The sequence below is a fragment of the Giraffa tippelskirchi genome, chromosome 5 (assembly GCF_054371585.1).
Source record: "Giraffa tippelskirchi isolate mGirTip1 chromosome 5, T2T-mGirTip1v1.2.pri, whole genome shotgun sequence".
NCBI lineage: Eukaryota > Metazoa > Chordata > Mammalia > Artiodactyla > Giraffidae > Giraffa > Giraffa tippelskirchi.
Window position 1 is genome coordinate 59,123,805 of NC_137279.1, and position 19,574 is coordinate 59,143,378.

The following is a 19,574-nucleotide window of genomic DNA, read 5'->3' on the forward strand; positions in this document are numbered from 1 at the left end:
AATTTATTACAAATTAAGTGGTAGAGAGACTCAGAAAGCCAGACTCAAGACTGCTGGCTAAGAATTCTGTCAGCCTAAGGAGTTTAGTATGGAAGATTTTTGCTCTAACCAGCCAGTGAGAGAAGGGGAAATGAGGAAGCTTCATCCCTCATTATCAAAGACAAACTAGTGACTGACAACTCCCAGCAGGTAGGGCTCCCGCACCACATGCCATCTGCTGCTATCCTGATGGAGGGATTAGGCTTTCCTCTCTTTATTTCCAGTTGTCTTATTGCAATGAAGTTTTCACTTTTCCACCATCAGAAGTGTCCAAATATTAGGAGTCATACGAGGGTTCCTATAAGATGCATCCTTGCTCTCAAATAGTGTATAACACTGTGAATACTTACATCTGGGATAAAGATGCTCACAAAGGAAATTTGCTAAAAGGGTAACTAAATAGGATGTAAACCATGCATCTTTTGGGGAGAAATAGATTCTCCATGAATAATATACACTTTGAATAGGGATTTGAGGAAAGTGAAAGATATGGATTTCTCTGATAAAGTGGGAAATATTGTAAGCACAAATAGAAAACTTGTGGAGTTCAGTAATGTAGTTTGGGTGTGGTTTTATATCCAAATCCTTACCTGGGCAAAATGATTCCAACTCTGTAAATTAGTTAGAAAGCACATGACTGAATGTCGGTCTTGGGTAATGGCTCATCTGGCTGAAGAACATCATGCGGCAAGTTAAGGTTTCTATGAGGAGCAGAAGAGCAGTGATGTTCAGGCTAAAGAAAGCCTGTGTTTTTATTAATTATAAGGTCAGAATCTGATTTTTCTGGAATGAGAAGAGACGCAAGGGTGGAGCAGGAGCTGTCCTCTGGCAGAGATGAATGCACCCTGACGTACCACGTATGTTCTGGCATAATTCCTTGCTTTCCAGGTATCTGTGGAAAACACAACACCTCTTAGGTCTGCTGCCTGAGATGGGTTCTCACTGAACCATGCCTTTGCCCTGGTTTTCAAGTTGGAATACCCAATGACAGAAGGAGATGTTGTCAATACCTGCCTAGATGGTTCCCATGTTTTTCAACATCCTGATAATGATCTGTGGACAAGATGCACAGAAAGGAGAGAGGAAATTCAGGAAAAATCTGTTTTTCTTTTGTGAAATACTACTAGGAACTTCTAAGAGAAAGAATTAGGTGATAAGCAAAGTGAAAGTGAAAGTCACTCAGTCATGTCTGACTCTTTGTGACCCTATGGACTGCAGCCTGCCAGGCTCCTCCGTCCATGGAATTCTCCAGGCAAGAATACTGGGGTGGGTTGCCATTCCATTCTCCAGGGGATCTTCCTGACCCAGAGATCGAACCTGGTCTCCTGCATTGCAGGCAGATTCTTTACCATCTGAGCTACCAGGGAAGCCCCAAAACTGCTTTTATTTTTTGATGTGAGAAACCAGTTAAAATATAGAAATTCCTCAGTTTATACCAGGAATTAAAAGAAAATATTGCTTACTTATTGGTTCATTTTGTAAACTGAGATCAATGAAATGCTGTGAACAACAGCAAGAAATCAATCATAAAATAGCATAAAATTCATGGCCAGTATTGTAAATCAAAACTTGCCTGACAGTATTCAGTGAGGTGTCCATGCATTGGGATGCATTTCCTTGTATCACATCTCAGGATACTGAGATCCATTTATAATGTATATTAGAGTGATCTGTTTTCCCCTGTCCACAACTCCCTGTGTTTGATTTTATGCAAATGATGACATCAAGGAAATGGGAAAGAAGATGTTACTAAGGGGCTCTGACAAACAGTAGCCTTATATTTTTAGGGTTCGCTTACCCTCCACTTACTGACTCAGAGTTGTGTACATACCTGTGATTGTTTGAATCCATTGATCCATTACGTTGTCCTTTAAGGACCTAATCACATCTGTACAGTCATACTACCAAATCTGTTGCAGTCAGGCAAGGAGGAGAGAATCATCATCACATTCTTCTTTGCTTTTAAGTTTATATTGGTAATTTTTTTTATGGCTTCACTCACAAAGAATACCTTAGTTTGCATCCCCTGGAACTTTTTCACTTTTTAAATCAATTCTTTTTTAAAAAAATCTCCATTCCATTTTTTCCTCTTTCACACAGCTATTCTTTTTTTTCCCCCACTGATGCTGCTTCCTTTTACCTTTCTCTGATTTTCCTTTCCCTTGTCCTTACCATCTCCTCCCATTTCACCAAGGATTTCCCAACTAGGTCACCTGGGCAGCTTCCTCTACCATGTTTCACACTAGGTTCTACCCTTTCCTTTTTCTTTTATGCCTCATTATTCAGAGGACCCTAATGACACTTCATCTTCTTATGGAAATACATTGAGAATAGTCCACTTTGGGGTGGACAGGACAGGCATAAAAATGACTTGGAAGTCAAAAAAGCTATTTAATCAGACTGGCTTTCATTGTACTATTGAGTTGAGAATTTTTAAATTTTCAGAATTAAAAGAAAGCTTCAGTTCCTATGATAGCAGAGGCATAGCAATCTGATTTCCTAAACTGGACATGTGAACAAACAAATTATTTTATGGGTGGGAATTAATTTATCTTAAAAAAGATTGGAGAAAATGTTAATTCTATGTAAGTGGTAAAATCTTGGTTGTATGATCATCATAAGCATAAATGAGGTGCCAGTTGAGCATGGAGCCTTTATAAATCTCAGTCAATAAGATATCCACATATATCTCTATTTCTGTGAATATCTATATTTCTGTACTTTTGGTGGTGGTCATTTGCTAAGTCATGTCTGACTTTTTGTGAACCCATGGACTGCAGCGTGCCAGGCTCCTCTGTCCTTCACCACCTCCCAGAGTTTGCTCCAATTCATGTCCATTGAGTCAGTGATGCTTTCTAACCACCTCATCCTCTGCTGCCCTCTTCTCCTTTTGCCTTCAGTCTTTCCCAGCCTGAGGGTCTTTTCCAGTGAGTCAGCTCTCCTTATCAGGTGAGCAAAGTATTGGAGCTTCAGCATCAGTCCTTCCAGTGAATATTCAGATTTGATTTCCTTCAGGATTGACTGATTTGATCTCTTTGCAGTCCAAGGGGCTCTCAGGAGTCTTTTCCAGCACCACAATTTGAAAGCATCGATTCTTTGGTGCTCAGCTTTCTTTATGGTCCAGCTCTCACATCTATACATGACTACTGGAAAAACAATAGCTTTGACTATATAGACCTTTGTCAGCAAAGTGATGTCTCTGCTTTTTAAAACAATTTTTATGTTTGTCATAGCTTTTATTTCAAGGAGCAAGTGTCTTTTAATTTTATCACTGCTGTCACTGTCCACAGTGATTTTGGAGCTCAAGAAAATAAAATCTGTCACTGTTTCCACTTTTTCCCCTTCTATTTGCCATGAAGTGACAGGACTGGGTGCCATGATCTTAGTTTTTTTTTTTTTTTATTTTGAGTTTCAAGCTAGCTTTTTCACTCTCCTCTCCCACCCTCATCAAAAGGGTCAGGGGTAGGGAGGAGCAGAAGATAAAAGATATAGGTTAAGATGACAGCCATATTGATCTTTGCTCCTGTGGCACAGGCAGGGAAAATGATGGGCTCAGAGGAGGGAACTATTCTGAGGACTCCGATTTTAGACCCAACTTGGTTCCTCCAGAGAATTGGCCATACCATAAAAGGAGAAAAAAAGACCAATGCAATGACGGGAGAAACAAGGTAACAAGATGGTTATTGCTGAGGAGTAATAGAGATCCAGTTCAAACTGGAAAACCTAGAATTGCAGTAGATTCTTTCAGTGTGTTCAGCAATTCCTCTCAGTTACATCTTAGAGATATGAGAAGTGCTAGAGAAAGAAGATGACGTTTAGCCAGAGCTAGGAATTGGGAAAGCAGACACAGAAGAGGATTGAGGAGGTTGAAAAATCTAGGGACCCGGGAGTTTGGCTTTGAAATGGGTGAGCAAAGATCATAGCAAGGAAAATGCAAATGTGCAAAACTCTGGAAATAAGAGGCTGAACATTGTGTGATGGCAAATGAGTGTTTGTATGGATATGACAAGTGGACGAGGTGGGAATTTACCAGAGAGGGCAGACTTTAGATTGAGAACCTTGGAAATGGTTTCAAAGATGATTAAGTAGTGGGTATAACTATGTTGCATACTGAGTAAATGAAGCAGAAGTGAAGGGCATTACATTTGAGGAAGTTAAAATGAAGCCAGATTCAGAGATGAGTCATCACTGAGGATGTTGAAGCTGCCAAAAAAGGGATTACAATTGAAAAGAAAATTGAGCCAATGCTGAAGTCATTGAGGAAATGGGAAGTATGATGACATAGGAAGTGTAATAGGGCATGTGTCAACTAGGTCTTGGGCATAAATTTTCTTAAATAATGAATTGATATCAGTAAACTATGGCTCTCTTTTCTCCATATAATATATACTTAAATATTATAGAATTTGAAAAATATACATAGCCAAAAATTTAACTCATTTGCATGCCCTCACTTTGAGAAAACCACTGTTAATAATTTTTTTAAATATTCCATAATATATTGTAGCTTTTAAAATTTATGTTGCATACTGGAGTATAGTTGATTAACAATGTTATGTTAGTTTCAGGTGTATAGCAAAGTGATTCATATACACTAGTTGTACATATACATGTATCTATTCTTTTTCAAATTCTTTTCCCATTTAGCTTATTACAGAGTATTGAGCAGAATTCATGCTCAATTTCTCTGTACTATACAGTAGGACCTTGTTGGTTATCTATTTTTATATATAGCAGTATGTACATGTCAATTCCAAGCTAACTACCCCAACCCCCATCCCTCCTGCTAACCAGAACTTTGTTCTCTAAGTCACTGAATCTGTTTCTGTTTTATAAACAAGTTCATTTGTATCATTTTTATTATATTCCATATATAAGCAATATCATATGATATTTGTCTTTGTCTGACTTACTTCACTTAGTATGATAATCTCTAGGCCCATCTATGTTGCTGCACATGGCATTATTTTTTTCCTTTTCATGACTGAGGAACATTCCACCTTATATATGTACCACATCTTCCTTAATACTGTGGATTTTTAATGAAATATTCATGTTTGAGAATTATGCTTTAACATTCATAGAAGTGCAAGTCTGCCTTTTTCTTATCTTTTAGCAATGAATTGCCTTCATCTCACAATTATATTGGTCTGACAAATTGTATTCAATCGATTCTTAGAGCCTTTCACTCAGATATTACTCTATTTCTCTGAAAACTGGGCCATAGAATTTTCTCTGGCCTTGCTTAATTCATTTTCTCAACAAATAAAGCTACTAGTTAGGTCTCACCAATCCTGAAGACATCTTGGTGAACACAATAGAGAGCATCTTTCTGTACTCACAGTGTTTATATCCTTCTGAGAGGGATATAAAACCAATAACAAGGTGATTTCTGTCATGTTTTGGTAATTATGATAAGTAACTAAGCAAGGTGATATGTCTGAGGGTACCTGGGGATGGATGGTGGTGGCCATGCTGTTAGATTATCAAGAAAGACCAATCAGAGGAAGATGAGCCTGATGGATGAGATAAAGTCAGCCGAGCACAAAGGATAAAACAGGTGTTCATTAGAAGAGACAGAGAAGGCAATGGCACCCCACTCCAGTACTCTTGCCTGGAAAATCCCATGGATGGAGGAGCCTGGTAGGCTGCAGTCCATGGGGTCGCTAAGAGTCAGACACGACTGAGCAACTTCACTTTCACTTTTCACTTTCATGCATTGGAGAAGGAAATGGCAACCCACTCCAGTGTTTTTGCCTTGAGAATCCCAGGGACAGTGGAGCCTGGTGGGCTGCCGTCTGTGGGGTCGCACAGAGTCGGACACAACTGAAGTGACTTAGCAGCAGCAGCTTAGCAGCATTAGAAGAGACAGCACCTACAAAGGCCTGAAGGTGTGAGATTGTAGTGTTGGAGGGATATGGAGGGACAGAAATGACCAGTGTAAGGAAGGCATGAGAGGTAGGCATTTGTCAAATCAAGTAGTATCTCATTGACCACTAGTGTATGTCATTCTATGAGGAATAGGAGGTCACTGCAGGGTGGCCGGAGAAGGAAATGGCAACCCACTCCAGTATTCTTGCCTGGAGAATCCCAGGGATGGCAGAGCCTGGTGGGCTGCCGTCTGTGGGGTCGCACAGAGTCGGACATGACTGAAGCGACTTAGCAGCAGCAGCAGCAGCAGCAGGGTGGCCTGGGGAATCAAAAAATCAACGTGGACTGATGGTCTTTCTTTCTTCTTCACTGAGAAAATTGAAGCAATTATAAGATAAACCCCCCCAACCCCCCACCCCCAGCATTTGTACCCACATAGTCTCCTTTCCCTCCATAACCACAGATGATCTGTCCCTGCTCCTTCTGAGTACAAACCCTCCACTTTCATTATTGGTTCCAGTCTTTTACATATTCAAGGTCAAAGCTCCAGCCCCATTGCCAATTCTGCCCTCCCTCTTGGGCCATTTCCAGCAGCATACATCATTTTATCTTATTTGATTATTAAAAAAAAAAATCTTCTTTGGCCTCTACTTACCTTCCATCTATTGTTTCACCTCTCTATTTTCCTCCACAGCAAAACTTATTGAAAAAGTTGCTTATATTCACTATCTCTAATTCCTCTTCTCTCATTCTCTCATGAATCCATTTCAGTCAGGCTTAGACACTCCTAACTTAACAACTTTTATTACACAAATATGAATGACTCTCATATTGCTAATTCAACTTTTAGTCCTCCACTTATTAGACTTATCATCTTGGAAACATTTATTTCATTTGACTTCTAGGGCATCAAATATTCATAGCTTACAGATTACTCTTTCTCTGTCTCTATGGTTGGTTTTCTGCTTCTATTCCAGACAGCTTAAGATTGACATGTTAGTATTTGGGTCCTTAAACTTTTTCTCTTTTCTACCCACACTCACTCTATTTTTGTGTTCCCATCCATCTTAAATGTCATCTATATGATGATGACTTTTCCACAGTATGTCTCAAGCCAGGATGTCTTGAAATTCCAAAATTTATTCAAATTGCCTAATTGACATTTCCACTTGGTTGTCTAATAGTTCAAACTTGCCATGTCTCAAATATGAATTTTTTAATTGAATTATACTTGATTTATAATGTTGTGTAAGTTTCATGTGTACATCACAGTGATTCAGTTAAAATATATAGATACATATGTACATGTATTATATATTTATTCAGATTCTTTTCCCTTACAGGATATTACAAAATATTGAGTATAGATCCCTGTGCTATACAGTAGTGCTTGTTGGTTATTTTAGATATAGTAGTATGTATATGTTAATCCCAACCTCCTACTTTATCCCTCCCACCTTTCCCCTTTGGTAACCATAAGTTTTTCTAGGTCTGCAAGTTTATTTCTGTTTTATAGATATGTTTATTTATAGTTTTTTCTTAGATTCCATGTATGAGCAGTATCATATGACATCTGTCTTGCTCTCTGGCTTACGTCACTTAGTATGATAATTTCTAAGTCCATCCCTGTTACTGCAAATGGTATTATTTCATTCTTTTTTATGGCTGAGTAACACACACACACACACACACACCCTACATTTTCATCAATTTATCTATCAGTGGAGATTCAGGTTGCTTCCTGTAAATAATGCTGCAATGAACATTGGGGTGCATGTACCTTTTCAAACTAGAATTTCTCCAGATGTTTGTCCAGGAGTGGGATTACAGGATCATACAGTATTATTAGTTCCATTTTTAGTTTTTTAAGGAATCTCAATACTGTTGTCCATAGTGACTGCATCAATTTACATTCCCACCAACAGTGTAGGAGGGTTCCTTTTCCTTCACACAGTCTCTAGCATTTATCATTTATAGACTTTATGATGATGGCCATTCTGACTGGTGTGAAGTGATACCTCATTGTAGGTAGGCTATTTATTGCATTTCTATAATAATTAGCAATGTTGAACATTTTTTTTTCATATGCCTGTTTGCCATCTGTATGTCTTCTTTGGAGAAATGTCTGTTTAAATCTTCTTCCCATTTTTTGACTAGGATGTATTTTTGGTGTTGAGCTGTTCATATTTCTTGGAAATTAATCTTTTTTCAGTTATATTGTTTGCAAATATTTTATCCCATTCTGTAGATTGTCTTTTCTTACTAATGCTTTTCTTTGCTGTGTACTTTTAAGTTTAATTTGATCATTTTTGTTTATTTTTGTTTTTATTTTCATTACTCTGAGAGACAGATCCAAAAAGATATTGCTGTGATTTATGTCAAAGAATGCCCTGCCTATGTCTTCCTGTAGGTGTTTTACAATATCTGGCCTTACATTTAGATCTTTAATACATTTTGAGTTTATTTTCCTGTATTATGTTTGTTCAGTTCAGTTCAGTCGCTCAGTCATGTCTGACTCTTTGTGACCCCTTTGACTGCAGCACACCAGGCTTCCCTGTCCATCACTAACTCCCAGAGCTTACTTAAACTCATGTCCATTGAGTCGGTGATGCCATCCAAACATCTCATCCTCTGTTGTCCCCTTCTCCTCCCGCCTTCAATCTTTCACAGCATCAGGGTCTTTTCCAATGAGTCAGTTCTTTGCATCAGGTGGCTAAAGTATTGGAGTTTCAGCTTCCGTATCAGTCCTTCCAATGAATATTCAGGATTGATTTCCTTTAGGTTAGACTGGTTGTATCTCCTTGCTATCCAAGGGACTCTCAAGAGTCTTCTCCAACACCACAGTTCAAAAGCATCAATACTTCAGCACTCAGTATTATGTTAGAGAATGCTCTAATTTCTTCTCTTACATGTAGCTGTCCAGTTTTTCCACCGCCACTTATTGGAGAGACTGTCTTTTCTCCATGATGTGTTCTTGCCTCCTTTGTTGGCCAGCTCCAGTGGTCCCAAATAGCTCCTGTGTACCAGGCCCAGCCTCTGCAACCCTAGCTTTAATTCTAGCTTGCACACACATACCCAGGCCCCTGGCCTAGCCATGTGCATGACCAGCTCCCACAAACACAGCCTACAACTCAGCTCCTGCGGCTGCAGGTCCCAGTTTGACTCCTATAGTTACAGGTCCAGGTTTGTTCTAACTCTAAGCCAGCCCTCATGTCCTCAGATTCCAGGTCAGTTCTCACAATACCATGTCCCTGGAACATCCAAGTACTGGACCAAAGGCTAAGGATGCAGATGTGGGGCCCACCCAGTAGTCCATGCACCTGGACTACTTGTGCCCCTGTAGTCGGAATCCTTGTCGGTGCACATAGATACAGGTCCAAGGGCTATTGCCACAGGCTCAAGTGCCAGGCCTGTACCTGTAAAAGTGGTTTTAAGACCTACTCAGTGGACAAAACCGGTCCAGGTAATCAAGAGATGCCTACTTCCTTGAATATACAGACACCATGATTCATAAGGATATGATAATCAAAGAAATAAGACATTACCAAAGAAAACCAGTATCTATGAACTGTCTGACAAAGAGTTCAGGCTTATCCTACTAAGGAAATATACTGTACTACAAGAAAACAAAGCTAGACAACTAAATGAAATTAGAAAAACAATGCATAAACAAAATGGGAAGCTCAACAAATAAATAGAAATTGTTTAAAAGAAAAAAAACAAATAGACATCCTTGAGTCAAAGAACATAATGACAATCAAAAAATTCAGTAAAGAGATACAAAGAACAGACTCAACCAAGCAGAAGAATTTGTGAATTAGAAGACAGGTCATTTGAAATCATCTAGTCAGAGAAACAAAACGAATGAAAGAAAGTGAAGAAAACTCACATGAATTATGAGATGTCATTAAAAGAACCAGTTTATACATCACAGAATCCTAGAAATGGAAGAGAAGAAGAAAAGAGCAAAAAACTTATCAAAAGAAACTATAGCTGAGAACTTCCCAAATCTAGGGGGAGATTTGAACATTGAATTTCGTGAAGATAATAAGTCACTCCAGGTATTCAACCCAAAATGATCTTCTCCAAGACATACTATAAAGCTGTCTAAAATTGAACAGTGATGTTCATGAAATCCATATCTGACCATGCAACTGCTCTGTTCAAAACCCTCCTGTAGCTTTCTAACTAGATTCTCTCAGATTAAAATTCCAAATCCATGCAGGGGCATACAACACTCATACGGTCTTATCCCCTATTAATTTTCTGATGTCATCTCTTACTTCTTTCTGCTTCATTTGCTCTGCTCCAGCCTCACTGGCCTTCTTTCCATGTTCATGGTAGTCATGTTCTTCATTCCAAGTCTTTGCTTAGCTTGTTCCCTCTCCTGAAATAGTCCTTTGCTTAGAATCCCCACAATTGTTACTCTCATTCTTTCCAGGAATTTGCTCAAAATGTCATCTTGCTGCTGTGGCCTCCACTGACTCACGCTTTTTTTCTTTTCCTTTCAGTTTTATTGTCATGTAATTGACATGCAGTAATTGAGTTTAAGGTGTTCAGCCTTATGACTTTACTTATATATATCAAAATGATTATGACAGTAAACTTAGTTCTCATCCCTGACTCTTGCCTTTAAAACCACTGTGCATCTTGATTCTTGCTCTGTTCTGTTTTCTGTGGCACTTTTGGCACTGTTCATACTTTATGTACAGAGTCTTAAAGCCTAGTCAACATTCAATTTAAAGCCATGCTAAACTCCTAAAATGCAACAACTTTCTCATCCATAAATTTCTTATTACCTTAAATAGTCTAGGAGTAAATCCCAGCTATGAGTGGAGGACTTGATGAGTTGGCATCTTTTACTCCATACCTGGGTCACAAGTCATACTGGCTTTCTCTAGCAACATGACTCTATTTGCTCACCTCCTCATCCTGGTCCCCCTCAGTCCTGACCATCATCTACATGGATACTTCCCAACCTATGGAGGAGCATATTTTGTCAGAGTAGAATCCAGGCACAGAGAGTAATCCTGGAACTAATACAGAAGGATACTCCCATTCGAGGCAGGTATTCTGGGTGAGTTTAGGAGTTCTGTGATCAAAGTCATGCTCAAAGCATGGAGACTATAGTGTAAAGGAGAATGGGACATCCTGTGATAAGGAGATACTTGATATGGTGATACTATGATGATGTCTTCTGACCCTACCAGCTCAAGATAACTAAGGACTACTTGGATATGCAAGTCTGTGCCAGCAAACACATACAAATAAGTCTTGCTGCTGCTGCTGCTGCTAAGTCACTTCAGTCGTGTCCGACTCTGTGCGATCCCATAGACGGCAGCCCAACAGGCTCCGCTGTCCCTGGGATTCTCCAGGCAAGAACACTGGAGTGGGTTGCCATTTCCTTCTCCAATGCATGAAAGTGAAAAGTGAAAGTGAAGTCGCTCAGTAGTGTCCGACACTTCGCGACCCCATGGACTGCAGCCTACCAGGCTCCTCTGTCCATGGAATTTTCCAGGCAAGAGTACTGGAGTGGGTTGCCATTGGGCTGCCGTTAAATGCTACGACTTCTTAACCAACTGCAAAGTAGGTAACCAAATCCCTGCCTCAACAAGCTAGAATGTAAGAAAGCAACAAAACTGCCCACCACAAAGAGTTCACTGGCAAAAGATCATTGTAGCATCCAGTCTGGTTAGGAGCTGACCAAGACACTTTGGTATGGCTAGGAGACATTCTCATGTAAAATATTCCAAAGTCACTTGGAATCAGTCCCATGGAAAACAGTTTCCTGCTGTGGTATGTCCTTTCAGAGAAAATAGTTGTATTCTCATGTTCAAATACAGTAGCTTTTCCCTAGTAGCATTTACCCATCAGGGATTCCCCCTTTCCTCTAGGTTCTGTTTCCTCCTTGGTTTTGCTCCTGCAACTGGCTTTTGAGTCAAATCCCCAGCTTCCCTTTCTCAGGGATGTAAGGAATTCAGACAGATAGGAGGGATGAAAGGCTGCAGTCACCAAGTTCTTGAGAATCAGAAGGAGAAGATGACAAAAACAGGGAAATGGCAGATACAATATGTTAGCATATTACACATTGCATTGGGTTGGCCAAAATGTTCATTCAGGGTTTTCCTTAAGATGTTATGAAAAACCTAAATGAACTTTTTGACCAACCCAATATTTGGGTTGGACCTGCTAGGAAGACATTTTTTTGCATGAAGTTTTCCCACAGTAAATAATAGTTACTCTCTGTATAGCCTCTGAGGCCATTATTATCATGATTTTAACTCTATAAGTTTCATAGAATGTTTTTCCAAATGAAAGTTCCTAAGTTCTGTCTGACTTGTGCATACATAGTGTAGCTATTCCTGCCATTTCTCATAAGCCTCTGGCAAGGCCATGCTGTTTTAACACCAACTTCAAAGTATTCTTATAACTTATCTCCTGACCCCTCCATTGCCTGTGTTGCCTCCCACCTCAACTTGGTGCCATCAAGGACCTGTAAGATAAAGTTGCGAAGCAAACAAGTTTAATCAAAAGCATTATAAGTCTCTTCTTGATAATCACCTTTTGTTCTAGAATAGCTATTTTTAGTGTAAAACAATTTTTTTGCCTTTATTCTGATGACCTACATGTTTAACCAATTGATTATACTTTGCATGAAAATCAAAGTGTTCTCTTTCCAGTTTACTTTTGCTGTCAGTGCAATGCAAAATCTATTTCCCTGAATTAGGTTGCATTTCATTCATCTTTTATACATGAAATTGTAATAGTTCAAGGTTAATGATCTTAAAAGAAAATGTGTTGCTTACATTGTAACTACCTTATTTCAAAAGTATTCCAGAAAATAATGATTATTTCTAGCAGTATGAAAATGTGACATGTTTAAATCTTGGTAAAGTTGACTGAACTTTGCTTAGATTCAGTCAACAAAATGATTATTGAGTACCTTTCTAAATAAAGTGTTTGGGATATTTCAGAATTGAATTAGTAAATTATAGATTAGCTTCTTTTAGTGCAAGTGAATATAGTTTCTTTTAGAGAGACAGATGGGCTTCCCTGGTAGCTCAACTGGTAAAGAATCCACCTGCAATGCAGGAGACCCTGGTTCTATTCCTGGGTCAGGAAGATCTGCTGGAGAAGGGATAGGCTGTCCACTCCAGTATTCTTGAGCTTCCCTTGTGGTTCAGTTGGTAAAGAACCCACCTGCAGTGTGGGAGACCTGGGTTCGATCCCTGGGTTGGGAAGATGGCAACTCCAGTATTCTGGCATGGAGAACTCCATGGACTGTACAGTTCATGTGGTCGCAAAGAGTCAGACATGACTCAGCAACTCTCACTTTCAGAGAGCCAGATAGACATAAAGTACTAGAGAAGTTCAGAGGAGGGAGAGTGTTACTGGATAGAGTACTAGCCCATTCTCTTTATCATCTTTCATACCTAGCTCTACTATATCTAGATCATGTCATTAGTTAATTCTTTCTTCATTTATTCAAACATATATTCATACCTACAATGTACAGGCAATGTACTAGATATTGAGGATGTAAAATGAATATAGCACCATTGCTTCCTTTACAGTGTTCAGTCTAATGGATCAGATAGTCATGGAAATAAATCATTATGACACAGTGTTGTGTTATGCCAAAAGTACGTGCAAAACTCTGAGAGACAAAGGAGAGGATAATAGCTCCACCTTCTGCCAAGGGTCATATAATAGTATGCTGGTGAAATCTTAAGAAAGAAATTGGCATTTACACTGGGCCTGGACAATTTGAAGGTCAAATAATACACAGTTGGTCCGGTGGATAGAAGAAGAAAAAATTCAACAAAAGGAATTACAAGAGCAAAGTCACTGTTATAAGCTATGTATTTGCATTTCAAAATCCAGAACTGTTGTCTTCAAATATACTTTAAAAATAATTTAAATGTCTCATTTATTTTTTAACAGAGCCCTTGAACTAACTCTAAACTCAGAAAATGATTTACCTGGTCACAGACAACCAAGAAAACAGTCAAATTGTTAAAAGAAAAAGTTAAACTGAGTCTGACTGACACTTGTCTATTTGAAAATAACCATAGTATATTTAAAGGGTAAAACAGCCTGTATTTTATTGCTATTGATTTGTATGGCTATTGATGTTTATTTTAAGCTTACTTTAACAGTTCTAAGATGTAAGAAAGTAGAGGATAAGTGAAATCTCCTGAATAAAAATTATTATAGTAAATAAATTCTTATTCCCCCCACAGATTTAGCAGCATTTACGCCCCACCAATTTCTGCTCACTGCGTGCACACTTGTGGGATGTACAAACAGTTCCCTGGTCGTACTGTCCACCGCACAGCTGCCACCAGAACACGTGGATCCTCCAATTCTGACTGTCCTGGATTCTAGAACCGTATACATTCAGTAAGTAGAAACATCGTCCCTATCACACACTAGTTCATGCAAGAATCCCAGTGAGTTCAATCAAGGGAAGAGTTTGTGACATAAAATTAATTTTATTGTGATTAAATGCACAGAAGTGATTAGTTCAGTGGTTCTGGGAATCTTTGATTATCACTTGCCAACTTAATTTCCATTTTGTCTTTATGCAATCAAGCTGAGCCACACATGTACGTAGATTCTGTGCAAACTTCAATAAGGAAAAAACTGACCACTTACATGACTGCCCTGGGCTTTTTTTTTATGTGAGACATTATTATATGATCTTATGTATCCAGTGTGTCATTTCATTCCAGAAGTCTTAATTGACTACTTACTTCAGCCTTTTCAATCTCACCTTTTCTTTAGTAGTTGTATGCTGAAACTCTATGTTAGATTGCTGCATCTTTCAAGACAACTGTGACATGAAAATTATGCAATTATCTCTCCCTCTCATTTCTCAGCAGTTCTCAGACATTCTACTTCTCCCAATTGTTGTTCCATGGCCCAAGTTCAAAATCAAGCACTCACTTCTACATTTTTGTATTACTAGCTAATTAAAATGATAAATAACTAGAAAGCAGGCACTATGTCTTATTTCTCTACCATTCAGAATAGACATTTAATAACTACTTGGTATTTTTTAAGTGAATTACTTTTGAGCTCTCGGTGTGTTCTTTATGATGGCATAAATCCAAGCTCATATGTGTCTTTTAAAAATCCTGCACATTTCAGATTTGACTTGAATGTATGGTGATTATAATGCTATATTTTTTCATTCCCAGGTGGAAACAACCAAGAAAAGTAAATGGAATTCTGGAGCGCTATATATTATATATTTCAAATCACACACATGATTTTACAGTTTGGGATGTCATCTATAACAACACAGAACTTTTTCAGGATCACACTCTGCAGTACCTTTTACCTGGTAATAAATATCTCATCAAACTGGCAGTAAGTTCGCTTTATTTTTATCACTTTGTCTGTCCTCATCATTCCCCTTGCTGCTTCCCTTTTGTCTCATCTGCTCTCCATCTTTCACTTAAAAAAAAAAAACTTGTATTGCTATTTACACTGAAAACTTGTTTCACATACAAAGTGAAAATATTACTGATCTAATACCTACATATTTATTTTTTGTTATGAAAAATGATAGAATAACCATCTGAAACAGGAGATTTTTCCAAATCTAATTTGGGATTATCAGAAATTATTTTTTTTTATTATTTGTAGAATGTCATAATTGTTGAGGGCTTTTCAGAAAATGCTCGGATTACTAGGGCTCTTTCCCAATGGGGCTTGTATTCATTCAAAAAGCAAAGCATGGTATGAAAATGTAGGTCTTATATTTTTAAATGAAGATTTAAATGACCCTCAAATATTCCTGATTGTTATTATATTCTGGTTTACATTACATTTCTATCTCAAAATAACAGTCACCTAATAAAACCCTAGATTCAACATAGTTTAGACAGGCAATAGCATTTTTTTAATGCAAAATAGCACTTTTACACAAAGATCTTTTAAAAGACCTTGATATTACTGTGGAATTTATACTCAGTAGTTTCCTTTGTTTTTTGATGAAATACAATCTTTTTTAAGTTTAATAGCATATCTGAAAATAACTGAATATAAACATGAGATTGTCCCTATTTGTTTTAAACACTCTTCATTTTATAGCAATACCTATATAAGGATATTTGCTTTGATAAATGCCATAGAAAATATTCTGCTCTTGATTATGAATAAATTTACATTTATGTAGACACTGTGTATGCATTCATTTTACTTAACATGCTCTTGAATGCTCTAAATATTATACCACGAGAAAATAAACTACATTCAACTGTTGCTAACTGTCTGACCTGACACCACAAAACAAGGGCAATCAGACAATGTTAAAAATTCTTTTCGGAACTGTCTCCATGTGCCTAGGTGTTCAGCACACAGATAGGTTTCTGAATCAGCAATTTAATTTCTTAGCTTTTTCACCCAAGAAGATATAAAAAGTGTATTAACTTGATTTTCAAAAGCTAATACAGAAATCCACATCATTTCAAAACAGTGGTGATATCAAAATAAGAAAAGCCCCTGTTGCTTAGAAACAACCAAAATTAAACAGAAATTGTGTTACTTTTGGCTTTTATTAGAAGGAGGCAAAGAGTATGAAACAAAGTTCTACTTTCAAGACAATTTTTAGAATATTTTGCACAGTAAATGAAGACCCACCTAAATCTCCTATGTTTAATAAGTCTGTAATACCTTGAAAAATAAATACAACTAGATTGGGAGCCCGCTTTCTTGAGTTTTAATTCAGATTTGCCACTAACTGAATGACCTGAAAAATTCACTTAATTGCACTGAGTCTTATGTTCTTCAAGCCTAAAATTAGGACTCTGAATTAAGTGATTTTTAATGTATCTTTGAGCCCTAAAATTCTATGATGCTAAAAAGTTGACCCCAAATAATATTCTGTGAAGTCAAAGGAGACCTGTCAGCCACTGAATAATGTTGATGCAAGATGTCATAAAGATGCAAGAGTCTTTGCCCTAAGTCTTGTTAGGAAAGTAAATTTGCTCATATTATTTTTTATTTCACTGTATTTATAGGGCAGAATATACACTGACATATTTTCAGAAAGTATTCAACTAAAAGGTTTTTTACTTTAACTCTGTTAACAGGTAAATTAAATGAACCAGAACATTTTAGGTTCATCTTGGTTAATTGAAGAACTCGTGTATATTTCACGCTTTCAACAGGATAACTGGCTATCAAGGTCATTGGATTAATAGATGGAGATCAGGTTCTCAGCCAAGTGGAGCTGCCTTTGCAGATAGTCTTAGCATATTGACTGAGGACTAGGAAACAAGCATTTAAGCAGGTGTTAGAGAAAAACACATGCAGGTTCCATATGCTTTACTCCAGACTGGAGCAAGTATGTTACTTCATGTGGTTTCGTGTAGTTTTCCCTGTTGTTGTTCAGTCGCTAAGTTGTGCCTGACTCTTTGCGACCCCGTGGACTGCAGCACGCCAGGCTTCCCTCCTCCACTATCTCCCGGAGTTTGCGCAAACTTGTGTCCATTGAGTCAGTGATCCTATCCAACCATTTCAACCTCTGTCACCCACTTCTTCTCCTGCCCTCATCCCTTTCCCAGGGTCTTTTCCAACGAGATTCGCATCAGGTGGTCAAAGTATTGGCGCTTCAGCTTCAGCGTCAGTCCTTCCAATGAATATTCAGAATTGAATTCCTTTAGGATTGAAAGTGAAAGTGAAAGTCGCTCAGTTGTGTCTGATTGGTGTCTTACTCTTTGCAACCCCATGGACTATACAGTCCATGGAATTCTCCAGGCCAGAATACTAGAGTGGGTAGCCTTTCCCTTCTCCAGGGGATCTTCCCAACCCAGGGATTGAACCCAGGTCTCCCACATTACGGGGGGATTCTTTACCAGCTGATCCACAAGGGAAGCACTAGAATACTGGAGTGGGTTGCCTATTCCTTCTCCAGTGGATATTCCTGACCCATGAATAGAACCAGGGTCTCCTGCATTGTGTTTCTTCCAGCCCAGCGTTTCTCATGATTCTTTACCAACTGAGCTATCATGGAAGCCCTTCCTTTAGGATTGACTGGTTTTATCTCCTTGCTGTGCAAGGGACTCTCAAGAGTCTTATCCAGCACCACATTTCTAAAGCATCAATTATTTGGCAATTAGCCTTCCTTATGGTCCAACTCTCACACCTGTATATGACTTTTCCAAAGCTTTGGAAAAACCATAGCTTTGACTATATGGTCATTTGTCAGAAAAGTTAGGTCTTTGTGATTTAATATGTTCTCTAGGTTTTTCATAGCTTTCCTTCAAAGGAGCAAGCATCTTTTAATTTCATGGCTACAGTCACCACCTACAGTAATTTTGGAGCCCAGGAAAATAAAATCTGTCACTGTTTCCACTTTTCCCCCTTTGATTTGCCATGAAGTGATGGGACCGGTTGCCATGATCTTAAGCTCTTTAATGTTACATTATAAAATCCAAAGGGGTAGAGACTGCATATTTAAGCATAGTATCTGGAAATGAAGCTCATGAATGATTCTTGAATGAATGAATGAACACTGAGAATATTTATTTCACAGACAATCTGAGACCTGATATGAATCAAGTAACTTGCTGTAAAAGGTCAGAGTTAGGGACTGTATATTTCCAAATATATGCTCTTTGTCCTGGAAAAAATAGCATAATATTTTGCTTCATTTAACACATGGTATTGCAAAATGTCATAATTCCTAATAAAGATAGTAAGCCAGCAATTAAATAAGGAGGCTAGTATGACTCAGATGATAAAGCGTCTGCCTACAATGTGGGAGACCTGGGTTCAATACCTGGGTGGGGAAGGTCTCCTGGAGAAGGAAATGGCAACCCATTCCAGTGTTCTTGCCTGAAAAATCCCATGGACGGAGGAGCCTGGTAGGCTGCAGTCCATGGGGTCGCAAAGAGTAGGACATGACTGAGCAACTTCACTTCACAGTAAGACAGGCAGGTATCAAGGTATATATGGTTTGATAATAGTTATATTACTGCTAGATATTTGCCTCTTGCTGAAGTTTGTGTTCAATATATTTCCTGAACAGATTCTTAGAAATGATGAGCTTTAAATTTTCAAAAGATAATTTCTAGATAACATAGCCTTTTACTTTTTCTTCATATGTTAAAATATGCTACATTCTTAACATCACCAGACCCTACTTATCTGAAAACAAACTGCTGTAAAAGAAAATGCTAGTTTTGGATGTTCCTAATGTTCATAATTTGAAAAATAATTGATACACTTTTATTAGTTATGCGTTTTATTGTACCAAAATTGAATCTCCTATTGGGACTGGATATTCTTCATTGCAGGGTAGTAGTATGACTTTCCAATTTTAAACAACATGGTTGTAATTGATAAAAGTGGTAGGAGATGGGTGAAACACCTTATTTTAATATCTCAGAGGCTTTCAAAGACCTTGCCAATTCATAAAAACATCTCTGATCAAGTCCACAATTTTGTTTAGTTGTTCCAAGCCAAAATTTTAATCAGCATTCAGTTGCATTGAATGTTGTGCTGGTAGGCCAAATAACATACTCATTGGTTCATTTTCATTTAGATAATATCAATTAGATTAGACCAACCAAAAGCAACTTTAAGAATATTTACTTCTCTATGAAGGAACTAAGACACCCTACTCACCTGGCCCTCTAAATGCATGCAAA

The 19,574-nt window shown here is 38.1% G+C and overlaps 1 protein-coding gene across 1 annotated transcript in view; it reads left to right on the plus strand.

Moving 5' to 3' along the window:
* The window catches only part of USH2A (usherin), a 901,466-nt gene that overhangs the window by 471,003 nt on the left and 410,889 nt on the right, over positions 1-19,574 (plus strand). The window contains exons 32-33 of the mRNA XM_081491700.1: positions 14,154-14,313; positions 15,114-15,285. Coding sequence (XP_081347826.1) covers positions 14,154-14,313; positions 15,114-15,285 — 332 coding nt within the window. The remainder of the gene's footprint in view (positions 1-14,153; positions 14,314-15,113; positions 15,286-19,574) is intronic.